This window comes from Alosa pseudoharengus, unplaced genomic scaffold, assembly GCF_046254945.1.
Source record: "Alosa pseudoharengus isolate Yale_2024_CS ecotype anadromous, Long Island Sound unplaced genomic scaffold, YU_APseudo_1.1 YU_APseudo_1.1_scf_21, whole genome shotgun sequence".
In the NCBI taxonomy this organism is placed as follows: domain Eukaryota; kingdom Metazoa; phylum Chordata; class Actinopteri; order Clupeiformes; family Clupeidae; genus Alosa; species Alosa pseudoharengus.
The window spans coordinates 23,474,968-23,494,801 of NW_027468674.1; the positions used below are offsets into that span (position 1 = coordinate 23,474,968).

Consider the following 19,834-nt stretch of genomic DNA (forward strand, 5'->3'; position numbering starts at 1 on the left):
AGCTGGGTCCAACCCACCAACTTGCGCGGTCTGCGACACATGAAACAACATAAGTCGGCTGGAGTGTACTGCCCCGCTATGTCATTCAGTGTGGCGTAAGGCAAGGAAGGGTTGGCTTAGTGGAAAGAGTTCTTCATACACACAAACACGCTCATTCACTCACTGGTGAGGCAACGCTAGGTCGCACTTATGCTGTGACAGAAATAGTGACATTAGAATCGTCAGAAAATTAAAAGAAAACCAGGGGATTAATACTGTTATCACTGACTGCATTTGGTCAGACACAACTGCTCCAGGACGTTAATCTGGTTTAAGGATAGACTTTCCCGGACAGCAGGGACTCAACAGTGAAAGTTTGCCATGTCTGGATCTTATTGTAAAAGTTTGTATGCCTTCAGCGGAGAGCAACACCAGCTTGGTTTGAGATTCGAGGCGGGGGAAATTATAAAAATTACTCAAGCTTTGTCCGGCGGATGGTGGGAAGGAGAAAAGGATGGAGTGAGAGGATGGTTTCCCTCAAGTTACGTTCAGGTCTTGGAGGTAAGGAATTAATGCATTTTCCAAAACAACTCTAAATTCCTCCACGGAGGACCCATGCGTAGGTGAAATTGGCTCGTCTAGACTCCTCTGGATGAGAAGTTTTTCATTATTTTCACGTCCCCTGGTGACCATTAGATTAGTGCTTATAAATCACTTGGTGTCAACTTGGTAGCCTACTTGTTTTTGTCAAATAATTACTTATATTCTTCTGAGCGATAAAGCAGTTTAAAGTGTTTCAACAACCATAAGAAAATGTGGGATATTCTCAAAAAAGGGCGTTCACTCACACATGTTTCGGGAATGCGGGTGTTTCAATAGGCGAGTAGTAGTTTATCACTGTGGGTTACTCGTGTCAGATAACAACCCATTTCTCACACGTTGCTTCCTCATTCCAAACGCATTCCATTCGGACGTCCAGACGTCTGCATAGATGCTTACTGCAAAGACATGTGGTACCCGAGGTACTTCCACACATACCATGACATTGCCTAGACAAGACCATGTGTGCTCTTTACATTTATTTGTTTTGCTTTTGTCAAAATCACAACACATCCAAACAAACATGTTGTCACCATGTGCACAACTTCCAGGCTGTCATAAGCAGTATAAAGTGAAAGTAAATATAAGATCCTCACACACTTAAAAGGATTTTGTATATCTTAGAGCTCTTGTGGACCAGTTGAATGTTGAGAACAGCGAAACAGAAAAATAAAAGGTGCTATAGTAGCCTAAATTAGCACATGAATCAAACCTTTGTGGTAAGATTCCATCCAGATGGGCTCAGTTTCAGGAGTATCCCAATGACTACCATGACTGATACCAATGGAACAGGTTCTGTGTGTGTTGGAGAGGTGGCAGGTGGAAACCATACCTTGACTTCCTTGCATTTCAGACAGGTTTTGGCCTTGAAAGGGTCCTTTTGGTGGAAGCTTGGTCGTTAGTGGAAAAGCAGGTTTCCTGCTTTATATGATTTCAACATTCTTGATTTATAATGGGGGAATTGCCCCATACTACAACTGACATACAGCTTCTCTCTCGGTTTCATTCATGACCATGGGCCACTGACTTTCTTAGTCATTTAAAGCTCATCAGCTTCTCTGTGCCCCTGCCAAACTCATCAAATCAGATAAATCATAAACTGTGGCCTATAGCATTCTTCAGGTCTGGTATTTTCATTCATTTGTCCCAACACAGAGCACCGCTATGTTTAGACTTACCACTCAAACATGTTGAGGTCAAGGTCTGTGGAGGACCAGGAGACTGTAGGAGCCATGCCCATTGGTCAAAATAAAATCACCACACCAAAAGTGTAGTTCTGTGTGGTTCTTGTAGGATTTCAGTAACATAGTCCCATTACTAGAGGCTGGTGTGATACTAAGTACTATAAAATGAAGTAACTAGTATTTCACATCTAGGCACTACACTATCTGTTGTACATGTGTTTGTGTGCTCTGGCATTTTATAGTGTTTTATAGATTATTTTCATATCGGTATTAAGTGACCCTGGGCAAACCTTGTAAGTACTATCAATAGATGCATTAAGGTGTACATATCATGTATACAGTTTCTGGTCCTCATAGTCTTGTTGCAACAAGATTGTGAAAGCAAAAGAAAATCATGTTCCAGCTAATTCTGTGAGTGAACAGTATCTATTCTCGTCATACCAGAACTGTAGTCAGCAAATACATGTTCGACTTTGACGTAATCAGGATTAAGGATAGGCTAGCAGAGATTTGACTATGGACTCACTGTTTACTTGTGGTCTCAAGAGATGATCTATATACAATTAATAACAACTAGATAAATGAAGGGCATGATTAACTCGAATACAAACAGTGCAACAAGCCAACAACTTTATTGCCCAGGAGCTTAACTGTGTAAACAGTCACATTTCATGGCTGAAGAACTCTGGTCTGAGTTTTAAAGGGAAGTTTATCAAAGGAAAATGCCATGGTAACGAAACTATGCAAAAAAAGGAGAACCAGCCCGGAAAGCATTAGAATGATTCAACCCAGGAACTGCCATCTTATGCATTCACTATGCAAACTGTAAGCAGTGTGCTCAGCTGTCACCTTCACATCCTGTTGTAAGTGTAAGAAGATGTGTGAATCTACAGTGATGCTGATTTAATCTCTATATGTGACTGTCCATATCATAGGCAGACGTAATAGACAATGTAGATCTTCATGATTTAGTGCGCATCTGGTTAGCCAGCTCATAATAGAATTTAAAACATTGATTACTGGTATAATATTTGTGATAACTAATTGAGTGTCACCGGTTTCTGGTGCACAATGTGGAGGTACAGTGCGTAAAGTGACAGCTTTGAAACAGGTGGTTAAGCACAGTCTAATACTGACTCACTGGTGTGGACTTAATTAACACCGTGAAAGTACAAGGAGTATTTCTGGGTGGCCATTAATATAAAAATAAGAAATATTATAAGGTGAGTCATGGCAGAGGAACTGAACTGATTGCTCCCGAGGAAATGGAATGGAAGCAGACTCACTGAGAGGGGCGGAAATCTCCGATGACCCATCAAGCGCAGCTGATCAGCCATTTCATGCCAATCAAATGGTGATGAGCCCATTGAGAACACTCAAACTGGCCTGTGGCCTGTGTCCCAACAAAATATGTTAGAACACTGTGTCAGGTTAATGGTAAGCGGATGTGCTAATAGCACAGTTTGCTTATCCAAATGTGAGGTACACAGTAAAACCTTCCATAATGTTTTGTTGTTGGTTATAACGTTGATTATTTCATCCAATAGTTCTAGGAAGGAAAGTGTCCCACCATGATTAGTTTGTAATTCAATTTATTGAGCAGCTTCTGTGTATTCTAATGTGCTATTTGTTATTTCCCCCGTTGCCATGGAAGGATGCACTCGTTCCCCTCGTTATGTGTCATCTGTGCCCACGGTGTGTGTGTGTGTGTGTGTGTGTGTGTGTGTGCGTGTGTGCATGTATGCGTGTCCTCTCCCCTGTGCTCTGCCAAGTGTAGCCATGTGCGAGAACACATACTACACCCAGACACCCTGGGTTGGCACAGAGAAGCTCACAGAGGCTGGCGTCCTGGATAGCGCCGCCAGGCTAAAGCTTTCACAGCTGAGCTGCTGGCTTCTTAAGACTGCTCCATTCAGTTGCCCATGTGTTTCCACTTCGTTAGTACCTCCACGTGTCCAATGGAGCAGCTCCATATGATTTGGTGTGAAGGGAAGTTATGACGAAGTCTGAAATACAGGCCCGGTTCATCAGCCTCTCTAAATTATGTCATTTGTTATTGTCAAGTTGACTTGTTTTTCAGAATGTTTACAATTGAGAGATGTGTACATATGCTGTTCCATCTCGCTTTTGTAATGTTTGCATTTCAATTCATGCGGATTGTGGGTGATGCTGCAGGCAGAACAGGTATATGCTTGCAGTACACATCAACGTTTGACCTATAAGTGAGTTTAGGGAGAGAATTGACAACAAAGTCTGTAGTGAAACAGGTTACCATATCGACCTAGCAGGTGTTTTTGTAAAGTTATTACTTCAACACGTAGCACACTGCACTGCAGCCTACCTGGAATTGTATTAGGTTGTCATAAATTATGTAACTTTGGTGAGTTCAACCTTAAGGCTAGACTAACATGTCTACGAGGAAGTCTAGATGAGCGCAATCATAGTGAAAACATTTCTCCACAAGGAACCTCACTCGTTTCCTCTTTTTAATTATTTATGTTTCAGGCTCATTAAGTCAGAGAGCACATTACACTGCAATTATGTGGAAAGTACCAAATAAGTAGTAAGCATGTGTATCACACCACATGACACAGTGGTTCAGAGTAATGAGGTCATCAACTTGAGACTGGCTTTTTCCCTTCCCACCAAATATCCACAAGCAGTGAAGTCTATCAGTAAATTGAGCCCCTGGGCTGCCTATCGATTGGAGAGATAAATACAGCCATAAATAGGATGCCCTCTCTCCAGCCTGGTCTCACTGTGGAAGTCAAGTGGAGATGAGTCCCACAAGGAGGACCTGCAGGCTAGTCATACACATGGTCAGTGCAGTCCAGACACACACACAAACCAGCAGAGACAGCGGGGAGGACAGAGCGGGCCTTGTTGGACTCAGGCGGGAGGATCGGCGCTGAACTCTCACAGTGTCGGCCATTGTTTGCCTCCGTCGTCCGTGGGAGAGCAGTCCCTCCCCACATCTGGTAAACGAGGCTACAGGGTTGAACTTGACATCTGGCAAAACCAAAACACAGAAAAAAATCTCGAAGCAGTGTGGTTGAAGAGAAAGCATGCTTTTTTCTCACATGTGCTTGAAATGACTGTTTTGGGGAGTTGGGTTTGTGTGTGTGTGTATGTGTGTGTGTGTGGTGGGGGTGTTCTGGGGGAACCCACGTAATGAGTCTAGCTGGGGGAGGGAAAAAGTCACTCACCCCAACCTGTTTTTTTCTCGTATTCCTAAACTTGAGTCATGAGGTCCGGTGTCGGGTCGGTAATTAACTCCCAAACGCGTGTGAGAAATTCCCCCAGTGCTGCGGTTCTCACGGCTCCCCGAGACGTTCGCTCGTGCTGGCCCAGAAGCTCGCATCAGTTTGGTACCTCCCCACTCCTCCCACCCCTCTGGGTGCAAAGCCTCGCACTACTGCTAAACACAGCTTGGGAGAAAGACACAGGGATGGTATTTTTGACTTTGGCTTGCCATAGAAGTGGCTATGTATGGTATAATTACTATAGCTGTAACATCTCCATTACATTATAACCAACCAATCAGCCAACTTCCGCAAATGACCCCATGATATAGCCACTTGACTTGAGCACTTGCACTCTGTGCAGAGAAATGTGCTATATAAATAAAATACTTACTTATTTACTTATGATGGCACACAATCAAAAACTATAACCTACATAGCAGTGAGTTTGGTGTTACAACCACTTTTTTTGTGAAAAAAAGCCTTTCCTGACGTAGGCTAGATATGGAACATGCCTACCTCACAGCAATAGGCCTAGTCTCTGCCCGTGACCTTGATATGATAGCCAGTTTTGCTCTGTCTGTCACTGAGGTCCATGAGCGCCACATGCTAGCACAAGTGTGACTTTGCCACTCAAAAAAAAAAGCCTGTGCCAACTTCGGCATGGCATCTGCCAAACCACTCGTCAGTTTGTCGAGCACACCGAGAGAGCGAGAGGAAACATCTGAGTCAGAGTGTAAACTCACCAGCGAGTGGTGGAAATATGGAGGTGCAGACAGCTGAAAGTGCACAAGTGGTTTTTGAAGGTGCAAAGAGACAGAAAAGCCCCTATGAGACGAAACTGATACCCCGTGAAAGAAGAAAAAAAAAAGATCACTAAACCACTAATCGCAGTGAAAGTGATGACAAGATTGTATGAATAATAGGAAACAGGCATTTCCCTCCTTGACACCTATGCTGGCCCTAACCCTCAGTCAGGATGTGATAGGTAAGGCAAACACAGACAAAATGGGATACAAGGCCAGGTTACTGTTTATCCATTAGTTTACAATATGGGAATGAAGATTTATGTAGACTATATGTTATAGGTTGTTATAAGCTGTCTAAGTAGGCCTTGAGAACCAGGAATGTTTATTTTTGTAAATGTCTTTATTTTAGGCTCCTGTTAATAGTATGCATCAGAAGGGTGATGTTTTCAGCACTGTTCCCAGTACAGTGTTGCTGCCATCAAAAGCAGTTATTCTAGCCTGAGATTAATAGTCTATGTTAGGTTAGACTGTGTGTTAAAAGAAAGTGACTAAGTTCACCCCTGAAGAGGCATGGCATTGTGGACACCAAAGTGATGGAAAATAAAGTGGTCAACAACGTTTTACTGTAAAACACTGAAATGTAGACCTATGAACAGGAAATAGTTTTCCCGCAAATACTTTCTGCAATGATATTTATAAACAGTCTTTTTTACCATGCCACCATGGCCACTAAAACAAGCAAATCTGGGACACTTCCATGGGAATATTATAACTCTTGTAGCCTTTGGCTGTTGAAAAGTCAGATATTTTCCATTTCCTATAGGGTAGTGGTACCCCAACACAGGAACTTTAAACTCATACAGACCCTGACCCTGTTGACTGTCCAGATGTTCGAATTGGGGGGTCAGTGGAGGACAAGCCACCGTTCGCGCATGGCCAGGTCAGGTTAACGATGATTCAGCGTGGTCAGGAGTGCCTGAGTCACACACACACACACACAGAGGCTCTGATCAGAGCCCCTCTCGCTGAAAGTTGGACAAGAACCTTTTTCTTCTTTGCTGGTAAATCCTCTTACGAAACGAGGGTTTTTGATGCATATGCAATCCCAGGACAATTTGTTTGTGTGTTGTGTGGAATCTATGAGTTGGCATGGCGACATGCAGGGAAGTTTTAACTGCATGTGACAAGATTTTGATGAGTTAGCTAAAATTGGAACACTTTGAAAAAAATTACTAATAAAATGAAGTAAGACTGAATACATAGAATGGATGCTTATGAAGACATTCTGAGTTACGTCATTTTGTTTGTGTTGTATATTACTTAAGTATGATTTCTTTTTAAGCGTGTTCTTTTAAACATGGTTTTTGGGACTGTGCATGTGTTAGATACCAGTCATTCCTTTAAACTGACTGTCAATGTGTTTGAACTTCAATGTGTGTGGCCTTTGTTAGAAGTACTAATGGCTTAGAGAGTGGCCTGCTGCTCTTGGAAAATGTATCATTTGTGACTGTAAACAGTCACAAGGAAAACAACTTTCTTCCGAGTGAATAATGAAGCCCTCCTCCACCCAAAGAGGATCCTAGATTCCTAGAGATGGTTTGGATCTATAACAAAACTATATTTTGAAACTTTCTTCTTCATCCTATTTATTTACCGTAGCACTGTAACTTTAGTAAGTGGCTGTGTGTGGGGATGAGACTGGGTACAGGGTACTGTTTTTAGGCTTTAAATAGCCTGATCGACCTCTCCCACATGCTGTGGTATTTAAAGATTTCTTCCCTCATAATTTATCAGGTTATTCCCGAAAAATTTCCAGGCTGGGAGCCATCGGTGCTCCAACGGAAAAAGGGGGACACGGCTTCACTTTGGAGCCGGTGGGAGTGGGGAGGCATGCTGCTGAGATTAGATAAACAACAATGAAAGTCCTTACTATCCCATCCCACCCAGGTGACACACACACACACATACACACTCTCACACACACACGCTCTCTCTCTCATACACACACACACACACACACACACACACACACTCTCTCACACACACACACACACCAGGCCTGGTAGCTTTGTATTTCATCTAATCTAAGCACTTGACCTTTTGCTAATGGGCTCTTGACTGAAAGTGAACAACCTCTGTGTTTTGAAAGGTTTGAATAATGACTATTTGTGTTGTTGCTAACAATCAGCAGCTCTCAATCAACCATATGTTTCCGCTAATCTTAGTTCTTGTTAGCTAGTAGGTTGTTGATTGTTGCTGGAAAGGAGGATAGAGTTCCTGTCAGTCCACCAAACACTGTCAGGCTTTTCCTGGTAGCATGTGTAGCAGCCTGAAGCTATGCTGCCTGGAACGAACCGAGAAGTCCCTCGCAGGCTGTCTGGGGTTGCTGAAGTGGACCATCTGGAAGTTTGCATTATTTAATGTTAGCATATGCCAGCCTGTCGGCCAAGCCAGAGTCCCAACAGTCCAGTTATCTAGTGAAATCATCTTTGCATCTGCAACAAAAAAAGAATAAGTTGATACATTCATGTGCAACAGAGAAAAAGTGATTGGTGGAGTGAATTGAGTTCTGTGTGAGGTGTTGAAATCACACATCACTTTGGCACCTTTTTTTAACAAAATAAAACAAACACAAGATGAAACACACAAAAATCTGATGCTCAGCCTTTATTCTGGTGGACAAAATGATCTTTCCAAAGTCTTTCCAAGTTCCATCCACACCCAGTCGTTCTATTCCAGCTGTGATGACACACTCACATGGAGTAGAGACGGGGGAAGCAGAGGCCTGGTAGCACACTGATGATAATGAATGACTGAACCCACTGCTGCTTGTCTCCTGAGTGATCTAAGATTTCATTGTGGGCACTTGCTGGCGCAGGGCTCTGTTAAACGCTTATCAGCTTGATTGTGGCTGTGGGTATGTGAAGCTGGTTGTGTTGTGATTTTGAGGAAATTCAGAGAGGAAATGGCTTTGGGGAACTTTTGCCTTCACCAAAATGACACTGACTTCTGTGACTTTTTGGTTGTCCAAAGGACATTTCCTTTTTCCTCATGCCACATGTTTAAAGCCCTTGACCCTTTCTCTGGGTGAAATGAACATCATAGACACACCCTGTCCATTGCTGTGCATGCATCTTTGTAAACACCTGCCATGATTCTGCAAAACATTTTAAATGACTGTTCCACATTAGTTAGTCCTCAATCAGTTTACTTACTCTTGGCATACATACATACATCTAAAATATAAGCAATATTCTGGATCAAACGCACTTCTCCTCTACACTTGGCCTGTTTCATAATACGCTGCCCTGTCTTTATTTCTTAAGTATACAGACTTGTTGTATTTGACCTATGATTTGCTAGTCAAGTTCACTTCTTAGTCATTCTCATTGAAATATATTTAGTGAACACGGATGTGGATGCAGTTACCCGTGGACCGCTAAGTCTGTTTTTAGCTCCATCAAAGGAAAGCCAATGCCGTAATGCTCCATGTAATTACATTTAGTCGTAAGTCATCCATGTTGTCATTTGTTTCCGCTTAATTTCTACCATGCTTGAGCGAACCCTTTTATAGGAGGTTATGTTTGTACAGACTCTAATGTTTGCATCACCAGAATGTTTTTTTTTTGCTTTTTGTCTTGACTGGACTTCAATACAATTAATTCTGCTTTCACTTAGCACAGAACTTTTGTGGAATCTGAAAGCATTTTTAGACGTATGCTGTCTTTATTTCTGCACTGCCGTGAGCTGTCATATCTCGGTGCATTTTCGGCATTCCCGGCTGAATGAAATTACGAGTGGGAAAACCTCTATGACCTAAACCTCAGAGAAAGTGCCAACTACCACGAGCAGAGACAGAATGCAGGATGAAGTCAAGCCTTAGTCTTGCACTCAAATGTGATTTGATTTGATTCGCAAATCAGTTTAGATGCTTTGCACTGATTTTCTACCCTTGTTGTCTGATAAAATGTCACCTTATCCGTCTTATGTGGAGCGTTTCTGTACATCTTACTAGTATATGTGTATTTTTCAGGGCCAGTCAAAACTATTTTAGTTAACAGAAAGAATAGGCCGCCAGCCACATCCTATGAGAGTGACTCACAACAGTATCATTTAGTTCCAAAACAGGATTCCTGTTTTATAGCACTAACTGATAAATGGTTTATTGATGTTTCCTTGCTTCTGGGTGTGCATTTTAAAAAGGGTTGCCTCATTTCTTTGTGACAGAGGTCTGCCTCCATGACTGTGCTACCTTGTGACGACCCCAATCAGTTGCCCCTGCCCCGAGACTGGAAGTGCTACATGTCTCCTCAAGGAAGAAAATACTACGTCAACACCGTCAGTAACGGTAAGTGCCGTGTAACCCTGGTGCAGTGTAATTGTTGTCCCCCATCCTCTTTCCACATCGCAACTGGCTCGGGGAAGTAGTCTGACTCTGGTCCGGCCTGGACCCCCGCCAGGATCAGGGCCTGGGTCCAATCCAGAGGCATCTGTTCCGTAGACCTCCTTCACGCCGTGGCCAGCTGTATGCTCAGGCCACTCTCCATAAAACTTTGAGGGGCGAGCCTGTAAAACGCCTGTTGAGGACGGCCGTCTCTCTTTGCCCCGGACGAGTGGAGTGGTGTGGAGCTGCGTCTGGCTGGTACCGCAGGCGAGGGTGCTGGCGGGGCTGCCGGGCAGATCAGAAGATGGCCCTGGATCACACCCTCCTCTCTGGGCATTGTGTCCTAACAATCCCTGCTCTGTCTGCCAACCCGCACGCCCACCCGCCCTGCATCGCTCGCAGGACTGGCAGTGCAATGCTACCCTCCATCATCACCACCACCACCACCACCACAACCTTCCCCCTCCTCCTCCTCCTCCTCCTCCTCCTTCTCGTCAGGCCAGGCTTCCATCTGCACCCTCTTAAGAGAACAAGTGTGGTCTAGAATGAGTAGGAACAGCAGCGCAATCGCCAGTAGTCTCACGTCTGCTCTCAAACGTGTGTGTGTGTACGTATGTACAGTATGTGTGAGTGTGTGTGTGTGCATGTGTGTGTGTTTGTGTGTGTGTGTGTGTGTGTGCATGTGTGTGTGTTTGTGTGTGTGTGTGTGTGTGTGTGTGAAAACATGGCCACAGGATTACAGTATTACAGTCATGGCATTGTTGTAGGAGGAAAGATGCTTATCTGCCAAGACCACCGTACTCCCACGGCGTATCCGCAGCAGATTCACATTCACATGTTGTGTGGGGGCACATTACAGTCACATGTAGCTTGTCAATGTTTCTTTCTTTCTTTCTTTCTGACTTTTTCTGTCTATATTTCTATCTTTCTTTCTTTATTCCTTCCCTTCTTTATTTTTTTCTTTCTAACAAAAACACATCTGGAAGCTACATGGAGTGAATGAGTCACAATGAGAGCCAAATGATACGATACGGATGTCAGAGGCGTTTGACGTGCATGCAGAGCAACATACGTTTGATGCAGTGGATGCGTTTGAGGAGGACCATGCGTTTCAAAATAGCATGCAGACCAGACCAAGGGTTTCGGTGGTCTCCATATCTGCGAATGTCACAGGCCACCACCTAGAGATTAAAATGGTGGTGGTGTTCTTGTTGATCGTAAATGAAAATGGCAAAACAGTCTTTCCCATTAGTCATACGTGTTTCTCGAACACCCACAGCTGTAATGCTGGAAATGGCACTTGGGTTGCATCGATTAATGATGCATGCTGTAGGCCCTACACCCTCTTTCCATTCAAGCCGTGTTCGCAAAAAAAAAAAAAAAACCAGATATAATCACCTTGCCCAGTTTTGACCCAAACTCTGAAGACTGAAAACGGACCTTTGCATCTTTATGAATGACGTGAAAAGTTTTGCTTTGTTTTTCTTCCTGCATCATTTTCACCTCTTGCAATGCATCTCCCTTTTGTGTGAAAGTTCACACCGGAATAGACAGTGATGTTGTCGTGATGTTTGATCGCCATGGTTACGGCGGCGTTGCGTGGGTGAGTGATGTCATAGAGATTAGGGGCCTCTCCCGCCGTGGCCCCTCCTGCTCGCTCTCCCCATGGCTGCGCTTTCGCTACTTGCACTCCTCAGCTGAGGCTACCCGCAAACAGTTTCAGAAACCGTGGAAACATCAGTGTGAGAACCGCCACACACCATCCTCCACCCACGACACAGGGAAATGAGGTTCTGTGGCTTCGTAGTAGTAATGTGGAGTTCTACGGTATTTAAAGGTCCAGAATTTATGGTGTGTGATTGTTGATGTTTCCTGTGGGGGGTTTTGTAATCAAAACAGCCTGCCCTGTTGATCCTAGGTGTCAAGTTGTTATGCATTTATTCCTGAAACTGTATTTCATCAGAATTGTTTTGTTTCATGTTGCATAATATTCATTTCATTTCATATACATAATTCATATTGTATAATAATTGTTTTTGTCATCATATGCCTGAAGGGAAATGGTATATTAACTTTAGCAATGGACTTACTGTTAGGATATTAGGCCCTATCCCATATTGAACATTTTGTTCACCAATTTTGTTGTCATATTTGGTCTTTCAACCTCACTGAAATACATACTCTAGGTTTATATCTGCAAAATACACATTCTACTAGAGTTATGTTAATTAGTTACTGAAATACATGGGGGGAATACATGGTTGAATGGTGATTACTGAACCATCAGTGCTTTATCAGACAGGGTTTTCAGAACAAGTGGACATAATTTGACAAATGGAAGCTTTTAGCTCAAGTTCTTCCAGGGAGACGTACTGTAAGCTACATCACTCATTCATTCATCACTCCTGTCCAATCACTGGCCCCCACCTGCTTTTACCTTTACCTGGTACTCGCCTAACATAGCTGCTTGCTGCTTCAGGTGCCATCATCTCGATGACTTTTAATTCTTTTGAGTGTCAGATTTATGAACCTTGTAAAATAAATATTTGAATATAATCAAGTCTTTCTGGGAAAAACTGCTTTGGCTGTCAAGTTAACACCCTGTGCCACATCTTAATGTCCTGTGCCACATAGTCTCTTAAAAGCCCTGTGTCTGTAGAGAGGGAACTTTGTGCTGTTTAAAAGGGTCGTGGTTGCTTCTCTGGAAAGCCATAAGTGGCGAACAGGCAGCGAGGGAACCACAAAGAGGATATCACATATGGTTATGAATTAAAAATGAACATAAGTAGGCCATTCTTCCCAGGCTGCCAAGAGTCAGTCACTTTCATTCACTAGGACACTGGGAATCCTGAATGAGACGCTCTCTTGTTGATGAAGAATGACTGAACAGGAACAGCACTGAATGTGCTGTTAAAAACTCCCCTCCAAAAAAGCAGAAGTTGAAATCTATGGCAAAGTCCTGCTTATCGCAGTTCACATTTTTGGTCTGTATGGAGATAATTAGCTTAATCTCTGTATCAGGTGCCTGTTGCTTAGTAACCATTCACTTCTATTTTGAAGTTGCCGCAGCAGCCCCGTGAAACATTCTAATTAAAAACAAAGAAAGAGATGCTCTTCCTCATCCTTTTATTTCCCATAAGCGTCTTTTCACAGACTTTGGCACTCTCTGAATAGGGGTTCAGTTTTAATGTTGATGAGTCTCAACTGAAAAAGGAAGTTAAATGATGAGGGGGAAAAAAACACTGAATGTGTTAAAAAGAGAACCTCTCACCCCCGCATCACCCATTACTGAAGTAGGTGTGGAGAGCCCTTGGCATCTTCGCTAGGGACTTTCAATTTGATGTGTCACACTCAAAAAGGGAAGAGAATCAAATTATGCAATAGGTGACAGATCCCCACATTTGAAGATCTGAAAGGGTTTGGATGAAAGAACTGGGGTAGCTGGTAGCATGTAAGCATCAAGTAGACCAACCCTAAGAGACTGAGATACATCAGTGAAAACAGATGCCTTGTTCCCGCACTAACATACTGTATGACCTCACTAATTGGGGCTAAGGGGGCGGGGGGGTATTTTCAGAATGACAAACATCCCCTAACTGTCCAATTTCATGCATTTACCGTAACATAATGCTGTAAACTGAATTAAACCATATTAGTTTCTCATGAACACAGCAGAATTGACTGGCTCATAGAAGGAACAGGTTGGGAGGAGCGGGCTAGGCAGGCAAACGAATGGCCTTTTATGCCATTATGCATCGACTATGAAGGGATCCTGATTTCGACGACTGCCAAGTCCCTTCCCCTCGGCGTGTCATCTGAGCAGAACGGATTGCCTTGGCTTCCGTGGCCCCCGCTGCCAAGCGCAGACACAGCCATCCGAGCCCGGGCAATGAACGGAGACAGAGGCGGAGGAAGGGCCCTCGCTCGGGCCATTGTACCTTTTTTGAAATGGGGGGGGGGCAGTAGAGGGGGCAGTGAGGTGCTGAAAGTGAGGTAGACATTGGAAGTGAACTGAAACAGAGCTAAAGTCACCCCCCTTTTCAGCAGAAGCAGTTTATAGAGCCTTTTTCACTTCTCTTTCCAAGAGAAAAGAAAACCTAGTGCCAGACACTTCACTTTCCACAGAAAGATCTCCTACTCATCAAGTGTGGGTACTGACCTTTTCAGTGTCCAGTGACACTTTGCTAAACTTGACCTATCCATCCATGTAACTATGTTCTAATGTTGTGTTTGAGGGTGTTAATTCTGTGGGGGATCATGTAACTTAATCGTATTTTTTCTTTCCAACTCAGAGACTCAGTGGGAGAGACCTTCCAGCACCCCGGGCACTCCGAAGACTCCCGTACGGCACAAGAACTCTCTTCCAACAGGTACATTAAATTAGAGGGAAATGAAAAAAAACCCAGTGCAGTCCTTCACATTAGTCATACATGGCTCTCGCAATCCCACAAAAACACACACAGCTGGATCACAGGAAATAACCAGGAGTTGTTAACTTGATGCCTGTTCTGCACCATCTATTCAAGGCATTTTTTACAAAAACACATTGCAGACCTAACTGATAAGTGATGTTTTTGTGTGATGTATGTAGTTTTAATGATTTCCTGAGATGTTTTCCAGCCATGTGTTTAAAAAGTTTTTCATGATTGATATCCTTTATATCCTTTTGTATTTTTGTTTTGTGTATTTGATTCTTCTTGTGTTGTAACAGCACATGGTTTGATAGAATGCAAGCATGGACAATAGCTTGTAATTGTGCAACCCCAGAAAAAAAATCTTAACTAGACTCTAAAGTCTAAATCTCAAACATTTGCGCTGTCTGGCGAGTTCCAAGACTCCCGTCCACCATGGGGCCTCCAAATCTGGTCAGGCGTCTTCCTACATAATGCCCCCCTGCAGGGCATCAACCCAGTCCTCTCTGTAACAGGTTCTTGGCTTAAACCGCAGCTTGGCATGAACAGTGCAATGCACGCGTGGTCTGGTTTTGGTTTTGCCATTAGTCGCGGTATACGCTCTGCATGGGTTTCATGTGTTCCTCTGGCTGCTTTTAGTCTGTTTTTGGAAGTTACACAAAGTTTTTTTTTTTTATCATCCCAATTAGATAGAGGTCATTTAATCCAATCAGGTTTTGCCTTTAAAGCCACGTGCATAAATACTCCTGTCTCAAGGTTCCGTTTTGTTCATCAGTGTAACAGGGACAAATCAAAGCACATCTCAAAAGCATATCTGAAGGCCTACACGCTTTAGTGCTTTAGTATTTCTCCGTCTCAAAAACCCCAACCAAACTAAATCTGTTTCTACACACACCAATTACCTATGATAGTATCCTTTTACCCTCAATTGTCACATGATTTGTCCCGTGCTATTATGCATTAGGTTGTAGGCAGGCAGAGAGCATGACCTTACCATGATGTCACCACGTTTATAGAAAACAGACCCTCACCACAGGAGTCGTGGAGAACGTAGCTGTTCAGGAGTAATGAGTCTTGATTGCACATGTGGTGGTGAACAGTGCTGTTCATGACCCATGGACACCAATGCATTTCCTCTCCATTTTCCTTGTTATGAGTCTTTTACTCATACCCTCTGCCATCCCATAATGAGCAAAACCTCCAGATATGCAGTGCACATTTTCTATAGACCCTTTCAACAATAAAAACAAAAACAATGCTTGAACGTTCTATTTGGGCCCCAATCTACTTCCTCTGCATTAAGATAACATATGGAATGTTAAAAAGGAAGTCTTGTGGGGCCAACTATGATGCTGATAATGGAACTCTCTTGAAAGGGTCCATAAATGTTAGCCCCTCCACAGCCAACCTGCGTTGTTCCATTGGGAACCTCTCTAGCCCTGGCTGATTTTAAGTGATAAGGCATGGGCAGCGCTGGAGGTTCTAGACCATAAGGAGGGTCCTGTTCAATGGTACGAAGCGAACGCATTCCCTGAAAATGACTATGCGTGCACGGGCTGTCTATATTTGCCAAGGGCTGTTGCCAATTTACTAGAGAGAGAGAGAGAGAGAAAGAGAGATAGAGAGAGAGAGGCCCCTTGATTGCACATTTCCTTGTTTTTTAATTTGCAAAGTGGCAACGAGAAATGCCATGTATCCAGAATCCCACTCCTAAAAATACAGGCTAATTTATTTTTATGAGGCATAACAGCACAACCTTGTATGAGTCGTCACGAAAACAAACACCACAACAAGGGGGCCTCTTCAAGGTGTCACCGTTAACTAAATTAGCATAATATTAGCATTGACCCTCTCAGCCAGTTGTCGCTACTTTTGACATGGTCCCGTGAGCCATGTAGTGTTGCGCACATTAACCATGGTTAATGCACCAGCTAAAAGAGTTGTCAACACTGAGTTTGCACCTCAGAATGGCTTTTCATCTCCCTGGAGTCTGGAATGATTTACGGTTTCAGAGGGGAAGTACCTGAGATCCCTGCCGTTCTGGCCCGTAGAACCGTGTCGTGCATGTGATCAATCACTGATTGGACAGCTCAGCGGGGAGGTGAAGAGTATTAGTCTGCCCTGTGTGACCTTTGACCTGTGGGGATCCAGGGGTGTCTGTGAGGGAGCAGCTGGATTAAAGGGACAATGAGGCGCCCGCTGTCTAGTCCTTGTAGAGTCGATACTCTCCATTCTTTTGGGTTTGATGAAACTCAGAAAGACATTGAAACACATGCAGCCAGGCAAAGACACACACACACACACACACACACACACACACACAGACATGCATAAATGTCACATGCCCCCACACACGTACACACACATACAAACAAGCTCATACACTTACTTGCAGCTTATACATCAACACAACAGTGAAGGAATTTAAGTGTCAAAATCCTGTCAGGGCTTCATTCAGCAGTGTTGATTGCCTTGGATTTTCAATAAAGGCCTAAGAACAAAAACAGTGAAATGAACATTTGACTTGGTATGACACACAACCCTGATTCATTAAATTCATTCTGTGATTGGTGTAGTGTTATGTCCTTTTAAACAATTAATCCTGTTTTCCTCCCCAAGACTCCCAACGATGAGCTGGAGTATTATTCCTGCCATTGTAAATCAATTTTACATATGCACAGAAGAAGGAATCTAGACACATAATACATTAGATTGAAAAGCCTGAACTCACAGTCTAGTTCCACTGAATATATTTATACTCAAGACTTAAGAGAGATAGAAATGACACATTTATTAACTATCAACTTCACAGTGTGGTAGTGAAATTGAAACAGAAAGTACAACCCCAAATCAGAAAAAGTTGTGATTTTACGTTGTGTAAAATCCAAATAAAAACAGAATATGATAATCTCCAAATCACATAAACTCATATTTAGCTGCAAAAAGGACACAAGACAACAAATAAAATGACATAAATTACATTTTCAACTTGATATCAACAACATGTTTAAAAAAATGAAGGGGGCCAAGAAAATGCTGGAAAAGTTGTGTAATGATAAAGAAAGCAAAAGGAGGAATATTTTACAACTAATTAGGGTAACTGACAACATGATTGGGTATGAAAAAGAGCATCCCAGAAAGGCAGAGGAGTTCCCTTAGAAGTAGAGGAGTTCATCATCTACAGGACATACTATCATTAAAATATTCAGAGAATCCAGAGAAATCTTTGGCCGTGGTCTTTTGGACCTCAGATGGCACTGCATTAAAACCAGATCTGTTTCTGTAATGAAAGTAATTGTATAGACTCAGGTAAACCTCTGATATGTCTATGAGCACAGTTTGATACTCAATTCACAAATGTGTAAACTTTACTCTGCAAAAGAAGACATTTTATTTAGAGGTGATACAAAAATACCACCGTCTTATCTGGGCCTGAGCTTGTTTAAAATGGACTGAGGTAAAGTGGAAAAGGGTCCTGTGGTGAGATCAATCAACATTTGCCATTCTTTTTGGAAGTCATGGACCCACGCCAGGCACAATCAATTCTGAATGATATATACAGGTTCTGAGCAACATATACTGCCAACCAAGCAATGTCTTTTTTCGGGGGAAGACCATGAATATTTCAGGAAAACAATGCCAAAATGAATTCTGCACATATTTAAACAGTATTTTTCCAGATCCAGGTGCTAAAACAGCCTGTCTACAGTCCAGACCTGTCAAATTAGGTGCATCATGGGATGAAAAACATGATTAAGAATACCCATACTATTGAGCAACCGAAACCCTATATCGGGCAGGAATGGGACAACATTTCCTTCTCAAAACTCTAAACAGTCATGCTGGAAATAACATCACTCTGCTATGCTGGGCTGGAGGTATACATGAGGAACAGGGATGTAGTGGAAGCTAAACACAAGTAAACGCAGTTTATCCACCTCTGAAATTTCAGAAATAGAATTTATCCACCTCTCAAAAGAGTTTATTTGCCAATTGCAACTTTAAAACAAAAAAATTACACTGTATTATCCACATTCACAATATGTACCGGACCGGTACTCATCAACACTCTACGAATAATTTAATACCATATGTATTTTTAGAAACGTTGAACAATAACCTCCACCATCATCAAACATGTTCTGAATGCCTTTTTAAATATCCAATACCGCGTGGCGCAGTCCACCTTACCGTCATCACAGAATTCATAGTTTACCCACCTCTTATTTTACTACTACACCTCTGATGAGGAAGTACTGTGTTATAGAGGGGGTATAATGGAGCCACAAAGCCATTCTACTGAGTCACTGTTGTGAAAATGTCTAGTCATGTCTCTGCTCTTGCACCATCTGATCACCTGACAGGAAGAATGTCAGACACTTAAAGAATGTCTGCACACATCTCGAACACTGCAGTATTGTTCTTGCCAAGGAAATTCAATTCTGTTGCGATATATATTTGTGTTGTTCCAAGCTTTACTTTTGATACAATGTCATCTTTTTTCCTTCTCCCCCCCCCCTCTCTCTCTCTTCCAGTGAATGGATTTCACTCAAGTGGAAGCCCATTGCATCATTTGGAACAGACCCACAATCACATGCGCAAACACAGTATGGACCAGGTACAGTATATATTATATATATATATATTAAAGATCCCTTGCTTACTTTTGGGAACTCAGTTGGGATCATACGTCATTTTCCCATAGTTCAACAGAGACTGATTTACTTTGCTTCTAATTCATATTCGTATCAGAATAGCAGTGGGCCAAAACTTTACATTCATCAAGTTCCTTAGACAACCTGAAAACTAATGTAATGATTTTAGGAGGTTCAACTCATTATTGGGAGTCAACTGGGGGCCAACCCATGGCTGTATTATAAGGCTTCGCATCGGATCCAATGTCCTTTTTCTTGTCATAATGGGGGCGTCTACAAGGATCAGCTAAGACCTTAGAAATAAAAGATTTCCACAACAGCAATTTCCAAATATTTGAATGTACCATATACAATATATGTTACACACTATTGCACAAATGTGCCACAGGAGTTACAGCTATTACATCATTCAGGAAGAAGAGTCCATGTACACTGTGTGTGTGTGTGTGTGTGTGTCTGTGTGTGTGTGTGTGTGCGTGCGTGTGTGTGGTGGCAGCACTGGGCTTAAAGTTTACAATAGGAGACAGGGAATGAGGGGGGTGTTCGGCCTATATTTAGGAATTCCCTCTGTCTCCCCCTCTCCACCTCTCTCTCTCTCTCTCTCTCTCTCTCATTCAGTTGTTATTACC

At 42.8% G+C, this 19,834-nt stretch overlaps 1 protein-coding gene across 2 annotated transcripts in view; it reads left to right on the forward strand.

Annotated features, from left to right (window-relative positions):
* Positions 1-147: 147 nt before the first annotated feature.
* Positions 148-19,834, forward strand: part of gas7b (growth arrest-specific 7b) — a 47,251-nt gene continuing 27,564 nt past the window's right edge. For both annotated transcript variants that reach the window (XM_076298207.1, XM_076298208.1), the window contains exons 1-4: positions 148-540; positions 9,982-10,102; positions 14,431-14,508; positions 19,086-19,168. In XM_076298207.1, the coding sequence (XP_076154322.1) occupies positions 361-540; positions 9,982-10,102; positions 14,431-14,508; positions 19,086-19,168 (462 nt within the window). In that variant the 5' untranslated portion in view covers positions 148-360. The remainder of the gene's footprint in view (positions 541-9,981; positions 10,103-14,430; positions 14,509-19,085; positions 19,169-19,834) is intronic.